We start from the raw sequence: 22,310 nt of genomic DNA on the forward strand, positions 1-22,310 counted from the left end.
TCTAAACCCTCTCTATAAGTATCGTTAATGTAAAGAAAAGTTTGTTATACCTTTTCACCCAATAAGGGAAAATAATTGTTTTTGGTTTCATACAATTTTGAACACAAAGTATCTAAGAAGGCTATGCCTAAATACTTGCCAGTTTGTATGCATGTTAATTTTCCCTTTTCCTAAAAAAAAGTCTCCCACACCACACCTATGTTTAAAGAAGTTGAAGAGAATTATGTTTAAAATACATATATGTATTTTAAAGAGAACATTTGTAACTTTTCAAGTAAATATTTCCGAATATTTTTTATTCTGTTGATAACATTTAAAAATGATATTATTAATTGAGAATTCATTCTGGAACAAACCGGATTATAAGATTATTGTATAATTTAAATATATATTGTTATCATTTATCATTTATAAGATTGGTTATAACAGAAAATCCCATTTAAAAAGGTTTGAGGTTCCCTGAACCTGGGTACTAACCCCCCCTCCATGGGGAAAGCATCTCTCTACTGCTGGCGTGTATAAACGTCACTAGTGTTCTCCGGTCTCTACAGTCCAACACGAGTCTTCTTTAGTTAATTCTCACCCTCCATTCATACAGGACATCTTCCACCCACATCCATCCAGACCCTACACCACTCATCCAACTCATAAACAGTTCAGTCATCCAACTCTTAATATTTAGTTATGCTCAAAACTCTCCCCGAATTACAGGTATTTAAATATTTACAGTTGCCATTTCTTCTTTAAATATGTATTTTTCTCGACATTTTGGCAAAGTTAGACAATAGTTTTCTCATCAAGCATGGATTTGGGGCCAAGTGACTTGATTAGGAGAACATGAAAGAAGTAAAGAGCANGTCGGGGAGGTTAGCTAAAAATATAGATTGATTTATTTTATTTTGAATGTCTACCAATGGTTGTGATGTGCCAGGATCGATGCAGGAGGCAGGGAACTTTCAAACCAGAGTTTCCAAATCCCTCTTCTTCACAGACAAAATGGTTTCCCCCCTCCTTATTCCATGGCTCCGGCTCGATATTCCGATATTATGGAAAATAATCTTGATTAACGGACCATATCATTTTTTATATTTTTATTTGCGAAGAGCTTGATACTATTGGTATTTAAAGAACTTATAAAAACAAAATTACAACATTTGCTCCAGGTAGAAAAATTGAGCAATAAGCAATGCTTTTATTCTTTTTAAGTGCAAAGCGAACCAATATGCACACGCTCTCACACTAAAGAACTCTTGCCATGGAGTCCAGTTCTTTCCACAAGCTCTTTTTTATCCCTATATCTTTGGAACCTAATGTCGTCATCTTTGATATTTCAAATTATCTGTTATGAAATCTATATATAAATATAGCTTGTCTGTCTATCTGTTTGTTTGTATCCAATAAACGGTCAAAACAGCAGAACCGATCAGGCCCAAATTTTGTGTTGGACCTCACGTGGCCCCAGTGAAGGTTTACATGGCCAATCAGACTTTAAATATGTATAATCTTAAAATATTTTTATCTTAAATTATTCTATTTTGTAAAATTCTGTACAAAGAGAAGATGCTCATGCAGATAAAGCCACAATTAAAAGTTGAAAAAGCCTAATAATCTAAGATTTTAAAATCAAATGTTTTTACCATCAGGTTGCAAAGATTTAGGGATTACAAAATTTGAGTTTTTCTTTTAAACTGTAGCTAAAAACAAGCGTGCTGTTGTTTGGAAATTTACGTTTTTAGCCTATGGATACAAAAACGTATTTGCATGAGTTAAGAAGGTAACGTACTAAAGTTTATCCGGCCATGAAATATTATAGAGGCATAATTTGCCGGTCATGAAATATTATAGAGGCATAATTTGCCGGTCATGAAATATTATAGAGGCATAATTTGCCGGTTATGGTTTTCTTTATTACATTGTCAATGTACGCTATAAAGACTAACCTCTTTAACAAGTGTATTTAAGCTTTTAAGGTTTACATTTTTGTGTCTGAAACTTTTCAGTTTACATATACAATGTACATAAAAAATAAATGAATGGTACTTTAGCTTAAGGAAAAATTCATTATTTAAAATCAAGGCTTCTTGTCCCTCGGCCTCATCATGATATTATGAAGATGAATAAAAATTAAATTTCTAATATTTTGTTTAAAAGAGTTTATTTATTGACATTGAGACATTGAGACATTCTTAGTGAATTTTTGAGTACTCAAAAAAACCCTTCTACTTTGACTAAAAATGACAAATATCCTTGCTTAAAACAATGTTTTTGAAACTCCCAAAGATGGCTATTATATTCCAAAATAAATGGATGAATTTTTTCCTTTTCACCAACTTTTCAAACTCTAACTAGATTTTAGAAAATTATGAGAAATAATTTCTTTTATATTCGTCATTGCACCCCCCTTTCAGAAGAAAGGGGGGTACACCTGCACCCTTGCACCCCCCCCCCTGGTTACGGGCCTGGTTCCCATAACATAAGCACAAAAGAAAAAAAGAAAAACCAGACTTTAATCTTTCATTTGTTACTCCATTCTCAATATAAAATAGCTTTAAAAAATCATTGGTAATCTTCATAGCAATTGTTGTAACCTTTATAGTAGATTCTTAAACTTGGCTAACAATCCGCTCAAAATTTCTTAAATTTACGAACTTATGCACCCTTTTCGGTATTTTTAAAACTTTTTTTATTTACAAAAGAACGATTTAATTTTCTCAATTAATGAAACGCATAACAATCTTAAAATATTATTATCAATGTTTAAAAATCATATTGTACAGTATTGATGTATCATATTTTTAACAGTTCAAAGTCAAGTTTATATTTGTCAATCATCTGCTGAAAAAACATCAAATTTTGCGTCTCATATACCCCCCCCCCCCNAGTTTTCTCAAAACTAAAATTCGAAAAAAACTCCCTGCAATCTTGAGGATGAGTATACTGCAAACAGCTTACCCTTTTCCTGGCCATATATTTTGTAAATAATTTAAATTTGTCTCCATGTTAATTTTTAGTTTTTGCTATACGATGGCTCATCAGAATCGTATTATAATCTAATAAAAGAAGGGGAAAAGGATAATTGTCTCTCAAAATACAAAAAAAAATATTACAAACCCTTTCATTTCACAAGACAGAATGAACAAGATAGACAAAAAATTCCCAAATAGAGTTGATTTCAGAAAGCAGTCAATTTTTGCTTTAATTTGAAGAAAAAATTATTCTTTTCACAGATTTTAGGCCAATTTTCTCCTCTTTCTTTTTTCGTTTCCTTCTTTTAATATTTTTTCATTTTCTTCTTTTTTGTCTCAGACAGTGTGCCCCCACCTTCGGTAGTGTAAGGGGGGTACGTGCCCCTGCCCCCCCCCAGCTACGGGTTTGGCTTATAGAGTAATTAAACAATCGAAGTGGCTGGTCTATAGATGGAATAGATAGGATAGATAGGATATTTTGAATAGATGTAATCTACAAGGGGCACGTATTCAAGAATTTGTCTGAGGGGGGCTTATATTTTCTTTCCTTTCCGGGGGGGGGGCTCGACAGCCGCTGGGGGAACAAAAAACTTTAAAACCATAGATTTTATTGACCCAGGATGGGGGACATTATAAGCTTAAGCCCCCCGGCCCCCCACCTGAATCTCCTTCAAATCTGCTTTAAACCAGTTGCACCAGGTTTAAGATAAACATTTTCAGCTTGCAGCTTTATCAAGGGCATTAATAACACCCAGGGGCGTATTCAAGAAATTGTTTAGGGGGGCGGGACACTTAAACGCCACATGTGTACCATATACCCAATGTAAACGATCTCGACTAAATGCAATGAATAATGATCAGCTACCAGCAGGTTAGAAATTTAGTTCCTCATGTTTGTGCCATATGATTTAAAAAAATTAAAAATTGAGATTACCATATTTTCTTTACCTCTAACCCCACGAGGAAAAAAAACATTTCCTAAAAAAAACCCTCGGCTCTCCCCCCTAATTGCCGAAATCTTCTGGCCCGGCCCGCTAGCCCCATCCCCTCGCGCGCATCTCATCCCTCCCCTCCCAACGTACTCTATAATCTCTACTTCTTTGGTTGCTATGGGCGCTGCGTAAATTGCCTGGAGGTTCTTAAACTGGTTTCTCAGAAAATCCTCGTTAGTAAACTACGCAGACATACACTATTATTACTACAAAGTACACGGATACGGCTCTTCTTACTATTCTAATCAGTTCAGTTGTAGTTTAGAGACACTCGAGACACAGCTGTTGACTATCTTGGACTCAGTGGACAGTAGTTCGTGTAGTCAATAGTTGCGTGTGTGACACCGTTAAATTTTAGTTTTATAACCTCGTACTTTACGAATACGCATGGCTTTACATATAATACTGGAAATCATGCATTGTCCACGGATCAACATGTATTCAAACAATGAGATGCAAACTCCAATGAATTTAAAACTGTGCCTATTTTACTGTGAAATTTTCCGAAAAAATAACCAAATATAACATAAATCAACAGTGATTTGTGAATGATAAAAGTGAATCTTTTTAATATAAACATTTAACGGTTTCATCTCACTGTTATCTTACGTTATCTTACTTCTAATGCAAAATAGGGTAATTTCCTAGAGAACGATTTTTGGACCCCGCCCCCCCCGGCCCCCCTCCTATCATTTTGTACATGGATCTTAAAAGTAAGACATGTGGCCTCAGCGCTCGGCCCCCTAGCCTGTCCTAGCCGCAGCGCTCGGCCCAAAAAGTGTCTCAACCTAACCTAACCCTAAATAAAAACCATTTTAATTGAAAATTGTTGAAAAAGTGGTCATGTACAAGATTAATAGGAGGTCCAAAAATCGTTATCTAGGACGGACCCCAAAATAGAGATCATAGCTTGTTAAAATACTTTTGAAAAAGTGGAGATTTCGTGATCAAGAAATTTATTTTTCCAAAAAATTATTTGTTTTACTTTCATAGAAATATTTTTCATGAAACGGCATTTTGATACCTTAAGAAATTAGTATTAAAACTTGATGATGTATAATTCTTGGAACCTATATCTCCACGTGATTTAAGACGGAGATCCCTGTTGTCGACCCCCCCCCCCTCATCCCCAGCAATCCCACTCTTATTTATTCCTTGTTACAAAGTTCTCTGCTAACGCCCATTATAAGAGATTAAGAGCTGGTGCTATCAGGGATAAATAATGTTATATTCTTCTAAATCTTGTATAAAAGCAAGATCTAGTTCTAAATATAACCATTAAACTTAATATCTAATGTGTTTATAATTTTAACACACAGTACATGAAGTGGGGAAATTACGCGCGCATGCCGTGTTGAATTGCAAGACAGAGAGAGAGAGCCCATTCTAGCCGCGGTGCTCGGCCCCTAGCCTAGGCGCTCGGTCCCCTAGCCTGTCCCAGCCGCAGCGCTCGGACCATAAATTGTCTTAACCTAACCCTAACATATATATATTTATCTCTATTCTTGTAATTCAACGCGGCAAGAGCACGGAACTACTTTGGGCAACTACTTAATTTTTTATTTTTTTATTGTTTCGTAGAGGTTAGGTTAAGACACTTTCTGGGCCGAGCGCTGCGGATAGTACATGCTAGGGGGCCGAGTGCCGCGGCTAGGACAGGCCAGGGGGCCGGGCGCTGCGGCCACAAGTACATAAAGCAGCTGTAAAACAAATTACTTGTACTTTGACTAGGGTCAACATTTTGACTTATAAATGAGTTTTGACATATGATCTCAAATCTAACCGTGTTCACAGATAGGGATCCAATTAAAAGTTGAATTAGAAAGCCTTGTAAGAAATATATTTAATGAAAGAATGTTACTCCCTGAACTAGTTTAGTGTACAGTGCATTAGTTTGTGGTATAGATAAAAAAATAAATACTGGTAGTTTACTATTATATTAAATCCTTATCTTCTACAGTTTGCAAGTTTATATTTGGATAAGTTAACCTCTGTCCATGAAACAACATGTTTTACTACAAGTTGTAGTTTTAATAGTACTTGGGCAAGTTCCTGTTAATTTCTAAGCTGTAGCCTGTATGCCAAATTATTGTTCACTACAATTTATTTCCCACTATTCTTTTCGAGTTTTTCTCATAAATATTATTTTTTACTATTTTTTACTTTCGGTAAGGTCAGGAATAAACCTGGAAGATTTGAACGTTGAATTTTTCTTTCACCGTGAAGAGAGATTTTATTTTGTAAAGATAGATTTACAATTAAAATTAAGATTTAAAGTAAATTCAATTCTTGTATTATTTTTTAAGCGAGTGTTGAAGGAATACTATAATTGAATTCTGAATCAAATTTTATTATTTATCTATGTTCGATGTTTCACTCCCTTTTATCATTTCATTTTAGTAAACACCCCCTTTATTATTTCGTTTTGGTCAACACTCCCTTTATCATTTCATTTTTAGTCAACACTCTCTTTATCATTCCATTTTAGTCAACACTTACTTTATCATTTCATTTTTAGTCAACACTCCCTTTATCATTTCATTTTAGTCAACACTCCATTTATCATTTCATTTTTATTCAACACCCCCTTTATCATTTCATTTGTTGTCACACTCCATTTATCATTTCATTTTTATTCAACACTCCTTTTATCATTACATTTTTAGTCAAAACTCCTTTTATCATTTCATTTTTAGTTAACACCCCCTTTATCATTTCATTTTTATTCAACACTCCCTTTATGAATTCATTTTTAGTTAACACCCCCCATCATTTCATTTTTATTCAACACCCCCTTTATCATTTCATTTATTTTTCAGATAAAGTGTTGACTCGAAGTTTGTCCAGACTAGATGGGAAAACGTAAACAGAAAGTTCGCTGGTGCACTGTAGACGGTCTGAAGTGGACAAATAACGAGGTAATGAGACCGTTTTTGTAAACAATCTTTCTCGGATATTATTTGTCATAAGGGTTACAAGTATCTTCTATATATAAAGTGGTAATCTCTGTTTGTCTGTTTGTTTGTCCGATTATAACTCAGGAACCCCTGAACCGATTTGTCTCAAACTTTGATCGTGGAAATTGGGAGACCCACGCTAACGTTCTTAGCTTAGTTTTGAGATTTTTAGTTGAGTGGATCGACTTTAATAAAGAGCGGGTTAACTACAGGAGTAACTATGAGTACCCTGGGTTCCCAAGCCAGTATTGATCTGTTCCTAATAAAATTATTTCGAATTCCCCTGATAGACATATATATGTTCATTACCAACAGATAGGATATTTTATCAGCCGTTATCGTCAAAATGTTAATCTCATAAGCATAAAGAGAGGGGGGGGGGGGGGGAAATTAAGTTTTAAACGGACTGTTAGCGTAAATTTAAGTGCCTCCTTAAGCAAAAATGACTGTCCACAACGGTACCCTGGCAACCTTAATCTGATAAAAACGTGGAAGATAATATAAGCAAGAAATGCGCAGAGAATTCTTAAATGAAAATAAAAACAAAAACATTGTTATATAATTCATAATTGATCAGACAACGTTGTGAATCTTGGCATTACCATTTTTGCATGGAGGGTCACTTGAACTTACGCTTACAGTCCTTTAAAAGGGGGTGTTCGCGAAAAATGAAAGGGGGTATAGGCTTAATGCCATAAAAAAGCGCTTTTGATCGCTACTAATCCTACTTCTATCTGTTGCGTCTATAAGGAGAAACTTGTAAAAGCCGTCTCGTACCGAATAATCTAGCGCCCATACAAATTGAGAAAATTGCAACATACGACTTAGACCGTAAAAAATCAATTTAATTTCAAACAAATCATTTAGATATTACAACCTATAGTCATCGATTATCTTTCTCCACATTTGTATATAGTTTATATTTTATAATATTTTTATTTTTTTAGAAAACGTTTTAACTAACTTCGAAAAATGTGAGTGGTCCGCGGCATTCTTAGATAGTCGCGCAAGCCGCAAGAGAAATAAAATAATCAAATTCAAAACAAATTAATTAAGAAATATTATAAAATATAAACTATATACAAATGTGGCGAAAGATAATAGATGACTATATGTTGTAATGTCTGAGGGATTTGTTTGAAATTAAATTGATTTTTTTACGGTCTAAGTCGTATCTTGCAATTTTCTCAATTTGTATGGGCGCTAAGTTATTCGCTATTAGTCGTTTTTAACAGTTTTCTCCTTATAGACGCAACAGATAGAAGTAAGGTTAGTAGCGATCAAAAGCGCTTTTTTATCGCATTAAGCCTATACCCCATTTCATTTTTCGCGAACACTCCCTTTAAGAGATAAAATAATTAAAGAATATTAAAGGCACTGAGATGGTACTTTTAGGTTTTCTTATTATACTGATGCAGTTATTCATTATTGTGTTGGAATAAAAACGATCGTTTTTAAGTTGAAGTGGAATAATCCTTCAACTTGGACTCCCCGGTATCCGAGCTTCTCGCCAATAATCCAGTTAATTTCATTTTCCTTGGAGAAGAGATACTACGTGATGTATAACTCCTAATCCCTTCCTTACCCCCTCCTTACCCCCCTCCCCTCCTCCCCCCTCCCTCCTCGCTCAATTACCAAGTTTTGGTGAACGGCCAACTGGAGGGTTAGATCAATATTTCTGTCTTATATCAAACAGTCCCCATATGCTTTATCACAGTTAGATCAATAATGAAATCAATTTTCGTTATTCACTGTCATAAATTTTATTCAATGTAGTAGCTGAAACAAGATTTGTCCTCATTCATGGAAAGATCGATGCATTTTTTAACAGAAGATGGACAAGGGGGGGGGGGATTAAGCCCCCAACCCACTCTATTTATATCGTTTGTGTTTGTTTCTAAAAATATTTTTGTTTCTATTAGTTCTAATTTTGTATAAAATATCTATCCTGAAAAATTCTATTTAAGTTTTTTAAACTTGTCAAATTTTGCAGATATGTCGAAAAGTATATTGATTTAATCCGTCTTCGCCTCCTCTTGATGGTTTCATGTTTCTATATCAATCTATTATCTGTCTACTGAGTATTGGATAAAGTTAATTTTCAGAATTGATCAGTTTATTGAACCGTATTATTGGTAACAATCAACTTATCTTTCTATCATTCAACTTTTTATCAAAATTATAAATTAAAGGGACGTAAGCGTAATTTTAAGACTCCGTACAAAGACGACATTGCCAGATTTACAACGACACGCTTAAAACTTTAATTTTATCAAAAATTTGGACGATAACGCAGTTTTTCTGACTCTTAATTTTTTTTCTGTGAATTTTTCCATTGTTTCTCATAAACAAGAAATAAGCGAGTCACTTTCGCAGAGAAACTGAAAATGAAAATAGTCGGTTTTAAGAAACAAACACATTGATATACTTTTAAGGGTACCGTTGTAAATCGGCCATTGCCATCTTTGCATGGAGGGTCACTTGAAATTATCTTAGAGCCCCTAAGCTTTTACATTTCTCTGAGTTAACGACTTGATTTATGTGATTGCACAGTGCACATTTGTTGGATTTGTATCAGAACTGCAGAACTTGAACCTATATATTGTAAACTAGTCAACCTGGTTAATCTGAAACCGGTCTTTCAGCTTCAGTTCTATCTTTTACTTTCCTTGTATTATCTATTATTCAGAGATTTGTCATCTTGTCTGTTTCCTGTCCAATGTTTTCAGTTATTTTCTCTTAAGTGGAGTATTCGGTGCGGCGGGGGGGGGGGGGCTATGGGAGCTCAGCACCCCTCCCCTAGGTCAGAAAATGGTTTTCAGGGGGGAGTTTTGGGTCCAAACGGGTACTGAGCCCCCCTCCCCCCACACTTTCAAGAAGGGGAAAAATTGAGCCCACCATACACAAACTCCTGAGTACGCCCCTGTTTTTACCTTATTTGTTCAGGCATAGTCAAGTCATTTATTTCTTTTTCTTCCCAAGTTTTAGGTTTGAATTATTTATTACAGTTGGGGGGACGTTATTAGTAATAATTAGCTGACAAAATATATTCTTTGATAAATATTGAATTATAAGCTTGGAATTAATATTATAAAACTTTTTGTTAATATTTAGGTCATGTATGTTGTAGTATATATTTGATGGTTTATTTTCCTATTCTGTGAAAACCTTTTTTTATAGAAATAGATCAAACAATACCATGCAATATTCTTCATTACGAATTTTATCTAATCCAGAGTTATGTTTAATTTTTATGACAACGAAATTTTATGAATTTGAGGGTGGGGCTATGGGGGCTAAGACCCCACCCAGCCCTCTGGATCAGTAAAATCTTTGGTTTCCTTGGGGCTTTCAGCCCCAAAGGTTGCTAAGCCCCCGGGACAGAATTTTTTTTAACCCCCTCAATCCTAATTAAGTTATAAAATCTTGAAAAACTTGAGTTTTCTTGGATGTGAACTTTTTGTTAAAGCTTCAATAATTTGTAAATAATTCTTATGTTCTTATTCAAGATAATCCACTGAAAAATATTCTCAACTTTTTGTAAATTTTATCTGCTTATTTTTATTGTGAAAAAGTCATGAAAGATAAAGAACTGATAATATTTAAGAGGGAGGTGCCTGGGGAGTTTTAAGTGTAAAGGGGGAAAAAAATTAAAAACACCCATATAATAGAGCCCTTTGCTCTCTAAGATGGGGTGGTCTTCAGATCCTCTCTTATCTTATCTTATCTTATATATATACTAGTTTGGGAACCCAGCGCTCCCCAGGTTACAAAAAGTTACTGCTGCCGTTTACCCGCACTTAAACTCTTTACTAGGAAACTAAACTTTCGTTATTGAAGTCTACCAGAGATTGCAACTTTATAGATAAAGATACTAATATGTTAGCTTACAACTTTATATATATAGATATTAATATGTTATCTCACAACTTTATATATACAGCGGAAACTAAAACCATAAAATTCCCAAGGTGAATAAAATAAAGCATAGTTTTATTATTGATATGGGAAATCTTAAAAATTAAATAAAATGTCTACTTTGTTGTCTGAATCTGTGGTGCCGTTGTTTCTGCCTCACCTGTTAGAATAAGACATATCTAGATATGTCACAGGAGTCATTTCTGACAGGGAATAGGTCATTTTAGAATTAATTGGGGTCCCTTTTCGGAGAAATATATTCTTACTTTCTTGGAAACCCAGCTTTGCCAGGATTTTTAGGGGGATTGGGAGACCGATAGAATGAAAAACTGGAGGGGGAAGTTTTGGAGGGTCAGCATTTGACTATTTATAAAATGTTGTAGCAGCTTCTGACCTTTGTCTGTACTCTATATATATTTGCTCTATTTAAACTTAACTCCTTCTTTTGACATGTTGCATAAAAACATCTTAACTATTAGTTTTTTTACAAGCTGTAACACCATAACTCGATCAAGGTCTGACATGGTTTGAACCATCTCGTTTCTTGAATTTTGGTAGAGCGATGGTTAATTAATTGGATTGAAATTTTCCTCCAAAATAAGTATTTTTAATGTACGCGGTTTCCTATCAAACTAAAATAAGTAAGATCGAATAAGATATCTGTATAGACGAAGCTGTTCTAGATGAACCGGAAGTATTTTGTAAATTTAGAAGTAGGTTTATTCCCTGATAAAATCCTGTTCTTTAAAAATAGACGAATAGTTCTAAATAATTTATTAGTGAGAACACGAGACATTCATAATCAATACATAGCATTCATTACATCTCCAGGTTCAATCCTTATCGTGGAATAGTGATAAGGCCCTAACTCCCAAACCATCAAATCCAAACATCAGGTCACGTGATAAGTTCTATCTATCTATCACAGGCTCCAATAAACAATATCCTTACATATATTAAGTAATTAACCGCGACAATCACAAATTTTGTTCACATTTGACTGATTATAATTATAATCTGGTCATGTTTTCTATATAATAGGTTAGGTTAAGTTGGGATTATATCTGGGCCGAGCCCTGCGGCTATTAAAAACTTAGTTAAAGTTTGCTAACATTAGTCTTTGTTCCCCAATTAAATCTGCCCATGATATCTATATATATAGGTAGGTGGTTCGAGGTTTCGTGATTAAAAAATTATATTAGTTTCAGGCCAAAATTTGAATTCGGGCCTTACCACTGTACCACAACCCCTAACGGTCAGAAATTACCTATCTCCACAAATATACTTATNGGGGGGGGTAGCTCAATCTGTTGAATAATTTATTTAGTTTCCCTGTGTTGTAAACAAGAGAATGCAACCTATAAATCTTGAGTTAAGCTGTATTCTTGTATTCGAAAACAACATTATTTTTTGTTGTAGGACGAATCCAGTCCCGAGGGCTCAGTCACGGGTGGAGAGGGGGGCGGACCCGTCCCTACGGGGTCGGGTAGAAGGGGCGGAGTACAGAGTTATTCACCGGGAGGCGTGGCTCCGAGGTTTGAGAAGCGTCCACAGGTAGGTTTTTACTATTTAGGAACTGTTTTCTTATGATTTTAATGTTTAATATATTTCCAATCTGTCGTTAGTTCATCGTAATTTGAGTAGGATCGTGTCTACATTGATATTTAGACCGTATTCAACTTTTAAAGTGACATGCTGTGCTGTCACTTTGATTTTTCTCATGTTTATGCGTACACGAGAATAGTAATGTTATATTTTTTAATTAAAATTAAAATCCTAATTTTATAATAGTTGGGTTCATTCTCTACATATTCAAAAGACAAAAATCTCATTTTTTCTGTTTTCTTTTTTTCTTTTTTTTAGACACTTTTGTCCATTGTCCAAGCTCTAATCGTCGTTTTATCTTAACTATATATTTTAGAACGGCCATGTTTATTATGAAGGAGAGTACTGTGAGGCAGAAGAAATGCCAAACGGTTTCACAAAAATCAGGAAAATAGTCAAACCAGCTCATAAATATTTTAATTAATTTTCTATGTATTCTCAGAATTTAGTTTTGTATGTTACCACTGTTAACATAATTCATTTTTCGCGAACACTCCCTTTAACTCTGTTTCACGTCTACCCCACATGTGAGAACATTCCTAGTTCTGGTGATTTAAAGTTTGTTCATCCCCTAGATTAGAGACTAATGTTGCTCTAATCCACAGAGCTGAGGCTAGATAATTATTTATTTAAGGGACTGCCATTTTATTATGTAAATTTTTTTAATTCCTTGGATGTGGTGGCCGTTATTTTTGGCTCCCTCTCCGGAGTCGAACCCGTCAAAACCATTGGTTTTAAATAAAAACAATTGGGATGAAGTTCTCAGGTTTGTAAATTTGCTTAAAAATCATGACAAAAACATTTCCAGCTCGTCAAAAAATTTGGATTTCATTTCCGAATTTGATTACTTTTTATATAACTTTTTGATGTTGGCTCGGATTTTAAACCCAGCAAACGCCCCTGGATCTACCCGGAGGGGGGGGGGGTGTTTATAAGAGACAAAATTCCCCTAATTTATGCCGCACTGTGGGAGGGAGAAGTATTGTTTTTATTGAATTTTATTGTAGAAAACTCATCGGAATAGAGTTGTTATTGTTCAGATCATGCAAGAGTTTCTTGCAGTCCTGCTGCTCAGCTACTTTATAATAAGGGATTGCTCTTGAAATTTGTAACGTTTGTTGAGACAGATTTCCTTTCAATTTGTCCTTTTTTTTGCTGGAGAAGAGGGCTTATTTCATCAAGTTTAATTGGGGCGGGGGCTTTCATTTTTTTAATGCTTGTTTTGACAAGGATAAAAGCTTTGAGGCATGCACAAAAACACATTTTTATGTAGGAATAGACATCCTTTAAACTTATTTTGAGAGAGAGCCTTTTGATTTGAACAAACTTGTTTGTTGAGACTGAGAGAAAGCCTTTTGATTTTTATCTAAAATTTTTTTTAAAATTTAATGATGAAAATTTATTTACTCTCTCTAAAATTAATTCTTTTCGCGGGGTAAACATAAAAATAAGGTATTGTTAAAACCTGTAACTTCTTAACTTTGGAAAATTTTTATTTTCATGGTTTATTTTTGAGTTATTTTGAACTATTTGTACCTCTAGATCCAAGAACCTTGATATTCTCTTCAAACGTGAATATTATGAACAGAGGCTTCATCAGCAGCGGTTGCAAGAACAACAGAAACAGGAGCAAACCCTACCTGCTTCCCAACCTGGAGAGGGTTCAGAACCTACAGAGATAGCTGAAGCAGAGCCCAACAATCCTGAACTATCAGCAGAGGATGTGTCAACCATTCCTGGACCGGAGACTCAACCCAAACCATTCAGAGCTTCCAAGAGTTTAGATCAGATTGATCCTGCAAATATCCCCGAGTTCAGACCGATGAATTCTCTACCACTTTCTGGAGATCAACACCAGGATATGCAGAGTGGTCAACAGAGTCCTTACTATCCAGGATACTATACTGAGCAGGGATACTATCCTGCACCTTCCCGTCCCAACCTGTATCTATACTCACCCTCAAACAACACTCTTATACCCTGCGAGGAGATAATTATTCCTAATCCTGCTGTATCAGGAGAAGGTCCTGTTTATCCTGGTCCTACTAATATCTACCTGGCCTATCCTGTCTCCGGACCTGATGGAAGGGGATATATTACTCAACCCTTCTCTCCACCCTTACCCCAGGAGTATATGTCCTATCCCAGCTATTCTCCAAGTATATCGGATGGAAGTCATTACCACTCCTCTACTCCACAAACTCCGAATTCTGGACATGATTCTGGAAGCTCAACTCAACCTGCCTCCCCCCCTCCCCTTGTCAACTATCATCCTGCAAACTGGTTTCAACGGGAGGCCAAGACTCCAGATTTCCTGCAGAATCGATCTGAGCCTGAAGTCCAGGCTTTTGATTCAAGATCTAGAAATGTTAAGAGTGAGCTCAGTAACTCTTCCTCTCCTGATACTCCAACCGTGCAATACATCCCTGGTCTTCCTCCTCAGGTTCAAGCTACAACACCCAAGAAATCTCAAAAGAAGAAGAAGAAGAAGAAGCCCCAGTCCGACCACCGGGACTCTTTGTCCAGTGAGTCTGAGTTAAGTAGGATCTATGGATCTGGACAAGAGACCGGCAACACACTTACAAATAACAGTTCCCCGGTACTCGAAGTCAACCTCACCGATGATTTAGCTGATTTCATGGTTAACCCTCCGACTGAACCAGAATGCTCAGACGAAGAAACATTAAGAAATAGTTCGGGGGCTATGAACCAGGGTCTTAAAAGAGACGACACCATCCTTAACCTAAAAGATCTTCCCAATGACCTAACTAACCTAGAATTGGAAACCTTTCAAAACGACCCACAGAATCTTGTTGATTCGGGGATAGAAAAGGACCTCGAGGAAATGCTCATCTCAGACCTGGAATCAAAGAGATCTCTAAAATCTGACTCAGATGATAGTTTTGATATGGTTTCCACTACAATACCTCCATTTCCTGAACCAGTTAAAGACCCTGTACCGGAAGTAGAGGAATTGGAAGAAGAAAATGTGATCAGTTTTGAATGTGATGATATGTGTGTCGAACCTGTTCCTCTTTCTACCCCAATAAACCAGAAACCTGATCTAGTTGAGCCCTTGGTGGAAGAAACAGATAATGTTGAAGTGTCGGTTGAACCTGAGCACCAACAAGTGGAAGAGGTTTTAGAAAAAGAACTAGAGGTTCTAGAAATTACTACACTTGTAGTTGTTCCCCTTGAAACAGAATCCTTGATCCCTGAACCTTCCCAGGGTCCCCTGTATACAGCTGAATCTTCTCATCTCTCAGATTCTCACAACGTACCTGCTAAACCGAGAAAGAAGAGAACAAAGAAGAAGACAGCAAATATGGTGCTAACGCCGGAGAAATCGGAAATTACTTCAGAACACCAAGATATTCCTACAGAAAACGCAAGTAAAATGTCTTATAGCGCAGTCTGTAAGACAAGTGATCATAAGATGAATTCTAGTCAACAAACCCAAGAACCAGAACCTGAAAAGAAACCTGCTCCTGTAGTTCTTGGTCAAGAGAGAGAAACTTCAAAATCCGTCCATACCCCTGTAGACTTGAAACCTGAAGAATGGGAAACCGTTCCTCATGCGCTATCTAACCCGGGTAACTGGGAGAAAAAACAGAAAAAGAATAAAAAGAAGAAACTCAGCTCTGTTAGCTTTGAAGAGATCCCGGAGATAATTGAAACCCAAGAAGTTCATGAGGATTCAACAGAGAAAAAAGAAGAGATGCCTGATCTAGAGCTTATTAAACCCGTAGATCCTGTCAGAGTTGAGAGACTGCAAACCCCTGAATTAGAGCTTAAACCCGAGGATGAATGTGAAGAGAAGAAAAAGAATAAAAAGAAGAAGAAAAAGCATGGAAGCGAGGAGCCTGAGGAGAAGCAGCACAAGATTCTCATTTGCGACAATCAGGTATTTTCAAAAAGGAAAGCTGAGTGTTCTTAACGTCAGAAATTTCCACATGCATATTTGAAACTCCATTCCTAATCTATGCCCCCCCCTTCCCCATCTGCATATTTGAAACTCCATTCCAAATATATTTTTTATCTGAAACAAAATTGCATTTTAAACAAACAAAAAATACAAAAAAAAACTTAAATAAAGATGAAAAGTTTCATCTTAAAATTCGATAAAAATATTCTGCACTCCGCTGGAGTAAGTATTGTTAAGATAGATTGATCCTAGCAGCTCAGTTCATTCTTCTTATCTTTTCCAATCATTTAAGATATTCCCTCAATCCGAGTGTTAGTACTGGCCCTGGTAGGTAAAAGAAATTTAAATTTTATCCTGCTTTGCTATTGAAGGTAGAATGGTAGAATGAAATCTTATCGGAAAGAAATACTACTAAATTTGTCTTTGTAAAATGTATTTTATAAAGATTTCGTTAGGGTTGAAGACTAACTTTATCACAACAATACTTAAATCTTCGAGAGTTATTAGGTAGTGATGGGGTTCATGGCGGGCGGTCACTCCCTCTCCTGGATATGCACATTGCATATGCAATCCCTGTAGATGAATAAGTACGGACGGAAAGGAGAAGGAATTTAAAATTTGAAAGCTACCCGTTACCTAGCACCTGTCCCCACCCTCCCTCCCCCCGTCTCCTTGTCATATGATTCAAGGATGCCTCCTAGTAACAGAATTTTACCTCGTGCTACTGAAAGAACGGGAAGCCGGTAAAGGGGGAGAAGGTTATGGGTTTGCTCTATGCTGGGAGAATAAACGGTACTCACTCATCCGACCTAGAGGAAATGGACCTAAAGGTTTTATGACCTAAACCAATTGTACTTTACCTTGAAAAGTTGAAATAGGTTAGGTTAGGTTAGACTGATTGGTGGAGATGGATGGGGAGAGACGTAGTCATAATCGGGAGTCGATTTTAATCCTTACTAACGCGCGGGAGAGAAAACAGTCGATAGTTAGGTCGGAATCACTTTAGGTCAGTTAATCCATAGCATCGATTGAACTAAGGTGAATGATGAGGCCAGTTAAAATATGAAAACATAGAATATGTTAGGATCAAGGTCTGAACAAAAGAGAATGAAGAAAACTCACATTTTTCTGTTAGGACGAAGTTACTAAATCTGCATTCTAAATTTACTCTTTAGTCACTTAGTGTCTGGATTAATTAAGAATTATTTACCCATTAGCTGACCGCGTGTAAAATGTAACTTTAGTAACCTGACCAAATGTAAGCTTTCAATTTCCATGAATGAGAGAATGTTCACAATTTCTTTTTTACTTTAAACTATCTCACACTTTTTTACCTTAGGGCCAGAAGTTGTGCCTATTTACGGGAAGATGAAGAGAATTTTCAAAAATGTTGCTGTCGTATAACATTTCTTCTCCCTAGCACAAATATGCTGAGCTATGGAAACTTACTCGTTTAATGGGGGAAACATTTAAAATATGCAAGTATCCCGCAGTCAACCTTAGTAAATTAGAATGCTAAGTTTAATATATTTAGAATAAATGGCTTCTTCACTACTATAAGCGACGTCTAGACAAGACCTCCAGGCTTATGTTCTTTTTAACCATTTCACCCTATTTTCCCCTCCTCTTCAAATATTCTTTCCCTACCCTCTGCCAAATCCCCTTTACATCCATTCATTCTCAAACAGCTCATTTCATCCACTCACAGATCTGGCCGATCCCATCATTTTACTTCCCCTCCCCCAACCCCTTTCGAGATGTAACCAAAAATAGTAAAATAAAATAAAACATCATTTTCTTGTTTCTCTTTGATGAAAAACTTCCCAAGTCTGTTTCAATAAAGTATTAAAGTGACTGTATCCAGGGGCGGATACAGGGGGCGGGGGGACATTCGCCCCCTTTGATATTTCGTATTTTTTGTTCCTATTTTCAGAATAGCTTCTCAATAGCATGCTTAAGGGAAAGGAACCCTAGTGCAAAACCGGAAAATATCTGTCTTAATAAACTATAATGTGTGAAAAGTTAAAAAATCTAGTTTTTTAGTCTTTAGTCATTAATTTTGACTCTTTGAGTCTTTTAAGTAAAAAAAATTTTCGCCTTGCCTCCCCCTCACTTAAATCCTGTATCCGCCCCTGATTGTATTGTAATGATGAACTTTTAACCAATATAGACCGTTAGAATAGTATTGACACAACATGCAACTAGGAGAGAAAATAATTTTTTCTCTAAATATTAACTTATTTTTTATTTTGTATATATTTTTGGTTCTGCCATAAAAAGATTTGCCGTTTTTAAAAAGATATTTGGTAGCGAAGGTGGGGGGAGAGGCTGAGAAGGGGATAGATAATACTAATATGCTGAATCTTGTTTGATAGAATAAGACTGAGAAACTTTATTGTATCTTTTAAATGCAATAAGTTAAACCTAAATAAAATGATAAAATAAACGGTTATTAAACGGATGTATAAAATGAATAAATTAAACGGATTGTGTTATGTATTGATTAAAACAGATTCTATGGCTTCTTGGTTATATATCCTTAGACATAACAGATTTAAGACCCAAGGGGGGGTATTTCTCATAATATTGATCACATTTTCATGTCATTTCAACATTCCTTATAATAACAACTTTTTTTGCTAAATTCTTTAATGATTCTCATAGTTGGGAAAAGTAGATCTTTTTAACAATTTGTTTAAAAAGATTTTTTTTCTATAGAAGATAGATACAAAGTTGTACTGAATTAGTTAAAATTATTACAGTATTCCATTATTTCCCACTTGTAGAAAAAATACTTTGGTATTCTTGGGCCCGGGACCTTAACCGTAAAAATTTATCTAATTCCGTCTTGCAGGGTGTTTTTTGTTTTCCCTTACAATTCCTGCTTTTCAGTAGATAATTGATTTATGACAGCTAGTGAACTAGTATTTGATAATTAAATTATTTTTTAGATTGAGATTCGTTATTCGCGCTCTGTTAAACGCGCTTGTGATGTTTTGGATCCGGACCAGATCGAGTGCGCGAGTACAACTGGTTACTGTGATATTCTAATCATAGAGAAGCTTGGTTGTGGTATTGCCAGGGGAAGGTAATATTATTTTATATATATAAATTAGCAAGGGAACCCAGCGTTGTCTGGAGTTTTCCCTACAGCCGTTGTCGTATATATCAATAAAATAAAGACGACTTTCTTGTTCAGTTTTGATTACTACCAGGCTTTCAAACATCATGAATACACCACACAAAAATGGAAACTGTCAATTAAAATGTTTTAAATGTCTACTTAAAAACTTGTAATTTGTTGAAAGCTTGTTAAAAATCAAAATTTTAATAGAAAAGTCGTCTTCATGGTGTTGATTTAATTGCCGAACACTGTATAAAACTAACCCCACTCAACATGGAATTGTTAAACCTAGTTACGAACATTCCTATGGTTCTACTTAATTCCCCAATTAAAATTTGAGTCTATTCGGTCCAGGGGTTTGTAAGTTACGATCGGACATCCAAACAAACAAGGAAAAATGACTACAGTTAAAATATTTGAATTGTCGTTTTCTTGATACTTATTTATCATTTGTAGTTCAATACTACATACTTAGAACCAGAAAAACTGAGAAATATGAAGACGACATTAAAACAATAATTTCTGTATTAGTGTATTTGATGTTAAAAAGCAAATGGTTTTACTACAGTGAAACCGTTGTTTCAGAGTATTGAATGATTCTAATGATGATTTTTATACTCTTTTCTCTCTCTTATCCCAACTTAACAGTAATCCGCTAATTCCTTCAAAATGTCGTCTTCACCCCTTATCGACATTTGTACCCACTAAACTACATATTCTCCATAGTCTTTTACACGTATTATTTTATATCTGTATCTCTGTTCTGAACTTCTATATCTTGCTGATTCTCTTTCCAATACTGTGGTCCCCGTAGAACATCTATTCATTACTCAATCTTCCCAATCACTCCAAGTTCCGATTACCAACCCTTTTATCATCCTCACATTCATTTAATCCCAATCCCAACTTCCTCTTTAGTTGGTATCCATCCCAATTCCCAACCTATTTTATCTATTCCCAATTTATCCCTGTCCAACCTATTCCAACTTCCTAGTCCTCATCCTAATCCCAATCCTTCCAATCCCAACATTGGTTAACATTCATTTGGGATTCTTACAGTTTGGGATTTTACTTATAAAATCATAAAGAAATGTTTTATATTATTGCCGACCTTTTTCACATGACAAATGACAACAAGCAAACAAAATATTATGATTTAATGATGTATTATTGTTTCATGAATGCCTTTTTAGAAAACCTTTATATACACCAGTTGTATCTGGCACTTGGATTTCTATCTTTTCTCTACCTGCGTGGTTTTAAATGGTTGGCTTGGTGTAGGGGTGGTTATATCCCACAACAAGAATTATTAATTTAATGATGCCCTTAATGACGAATACATTGGAAGAATTTATCAAATGTCGTCTTGACAATTTTTCAATGAGTTTTATACTATTTTACGTAAATTTCAGTATTTGCGAAAATAAATAGCCATAAATATGTATGAACAGTTTTAAAGAGTTCCATATAATCATTTAATTAAAAAACTAAATATCTGCAACATTCCATTATCAGAAAGTGAAGAATACGACATTTAATAAATTCTTTCGATGTATTCGTTATTAAGGGTTTCACTGTAATAACTTAATAATTCACTTATTAAGTGAAAAGGGTCTGTTTACACTGCACTATTGCTTTGTTTCATTCATTGAACTATTAAACTTGAGTCCTAAACGTTAAAGTCGTCTATTTCTGAGTTTTATGGTTATCACTTTAGAATCGAGGATATTAATAAAAGTTAGATATTTCCTAAATTTAAGAAAAGACGACACCATCATACTTGTAATGTGTTTCCAATAGAATTTACAAATTGGACAAAAAATAATATTTTATCTTATTTTCAGCATGAGTCTGGGTCGCCTATACCAGGGTAGATATGTTCCTCCAGAAAGACAAGATGGACTCCTTCCACCACAAGAGGATGAGGCTGATCAGCAGGAGGTCGAGGAACATGATAAAACCAGCACTGTCAAGAAGGAAGAAATTGATTTAGATTAATAAATGCTTAATCTACGATCTGTAAATCCGGAAAATCCTACAAAAGTCTCTGTGGTGCACGAAAAAAAAACATTTTTGGGAATAATTTTGGCGCAAAAAATCTTAAGTGAACCTTAAGCGGACATAAATATGTTGTGCTACTCAATAAATTATGATATTATTACCGTTGTACCGAATTCGCTGTACACCGGAATGTTTAGGTTTTAAGGCTGTTATTGTTAAATGTTATTGTTACACAGTTCTGTTTTGAGATATTTAGATGAAAAGTTCCATGGATTAAACAGTACACTTCACATAGTACATAGTACATAAAATCCTTAATCAGTGACACGTCAATTTTATTCATAAACACACATATAGAAAGCATTTACAATTACATACACACAAATAGTTTCCTCTTCCGACTACTTCAAGCCTAAGCATGATATTTGTGAATATTTTATAACTAGAACAATATCCTAGTTTCATTTTTTATTTATTTGTTTAAATTCAATGTTCAAAGTCAAATTTACTGTACTGATTCTTCCAGCTGTATAGATGGATTTTATTTATATTTTATTTTAACCCTGTTTTAATAGTTGTTGTAAACTGCCATTGTAAACTAAGCATGCTTATTTAAACGATTTTAGCGCATGCCTTTTTTGAAGAAGATACTTTTAAGTATCATTTTAATGTCTGAAAAATATTGTAAATTGTTGTAAGTTCATATTTAAATTTAAAGTGTCAATGAATTACATAAAATAGCATATGCAATATGTAACTTGTTATGAAATGCCTCTGTTGTTCGCATAGGGCAATAAATATATATTTTAAAAATAAAATAAA

At 35.1% G+C, this 22,310-nt stretch overlaps 1 protein-coding gene across 1 annotated transcript; it reads left to right on the forward strand.

Moving 5' to 3' along the window:
- The first annotated feature begins 531 nt into the window (after nucleotides 1–531).
- LOC111697550 (uncharacterized) lies at nucleotides 532–21,648 on the forward strand. The gene is made up of 7 exons (XM_023467580.1): nucleotides 532–711; nucleotides 6,778–6,876; nucleotides 12,253–12,387; nucleotides 12,755–12,825; nucleotides 13,981–16,342; nucleotides 19,315–19,451; nucleotides 21,332–21,648. Exons 2-7 carry the CDS (start codon nucleotides 6,811–6,813, stop codon nucleotides 21,483–21,485), a joined length of 2,925 nt encoding a protein of 974 aa, XP_023323348.1. The 5' UTR covers nucleotides 532–711; nucleotides 6,778–6,810; the 3' UTR covers nucleotides 21,486–21,648.
- Nucleotides 21,649–22,310: the final 662 nt, after the last annotated feature.

This window comes from Eurytemora carolleeae, unplaced genomic scaffold, assembly GCF_000591075.1.
Source record: "Eurytemora carolleeae unplaced genomic scaffold, Eaff_2.0 scaffold54, whole genome shotgun sequence".
Taxonomy (NCBI): Eukaryota; Metazoa; Arthropoda; class Copepoda; order Calanoida; family Temoridae; genus Eurytemora; species Eurytemora carolleeae.

Bases quoted from the DNA above. Each gene is read 5' to 3' on its own strand.
- LOC111697550 (XM_023467580.1), top strand. From the start codon at position 6,811: ATGGGAAAACGTAAACAGAAAGTTCGCTGGTGCACTGTAGACGGTCTG. The intron at 12,388-12,754 runs GTAGGTTTTTAC...TATATATTTTAG, and splicing joins GGTTTGAGAAGCGTCCACAG to AACGGCCATGTTTATTATGA. The intron at 12,826-13,980 runs GAAAATAGTCAA...TTGTACCTCTAG, and splicing joins AACGGTTTCACAAAAATCAG to ATCCAAGAACCTTGATATTC.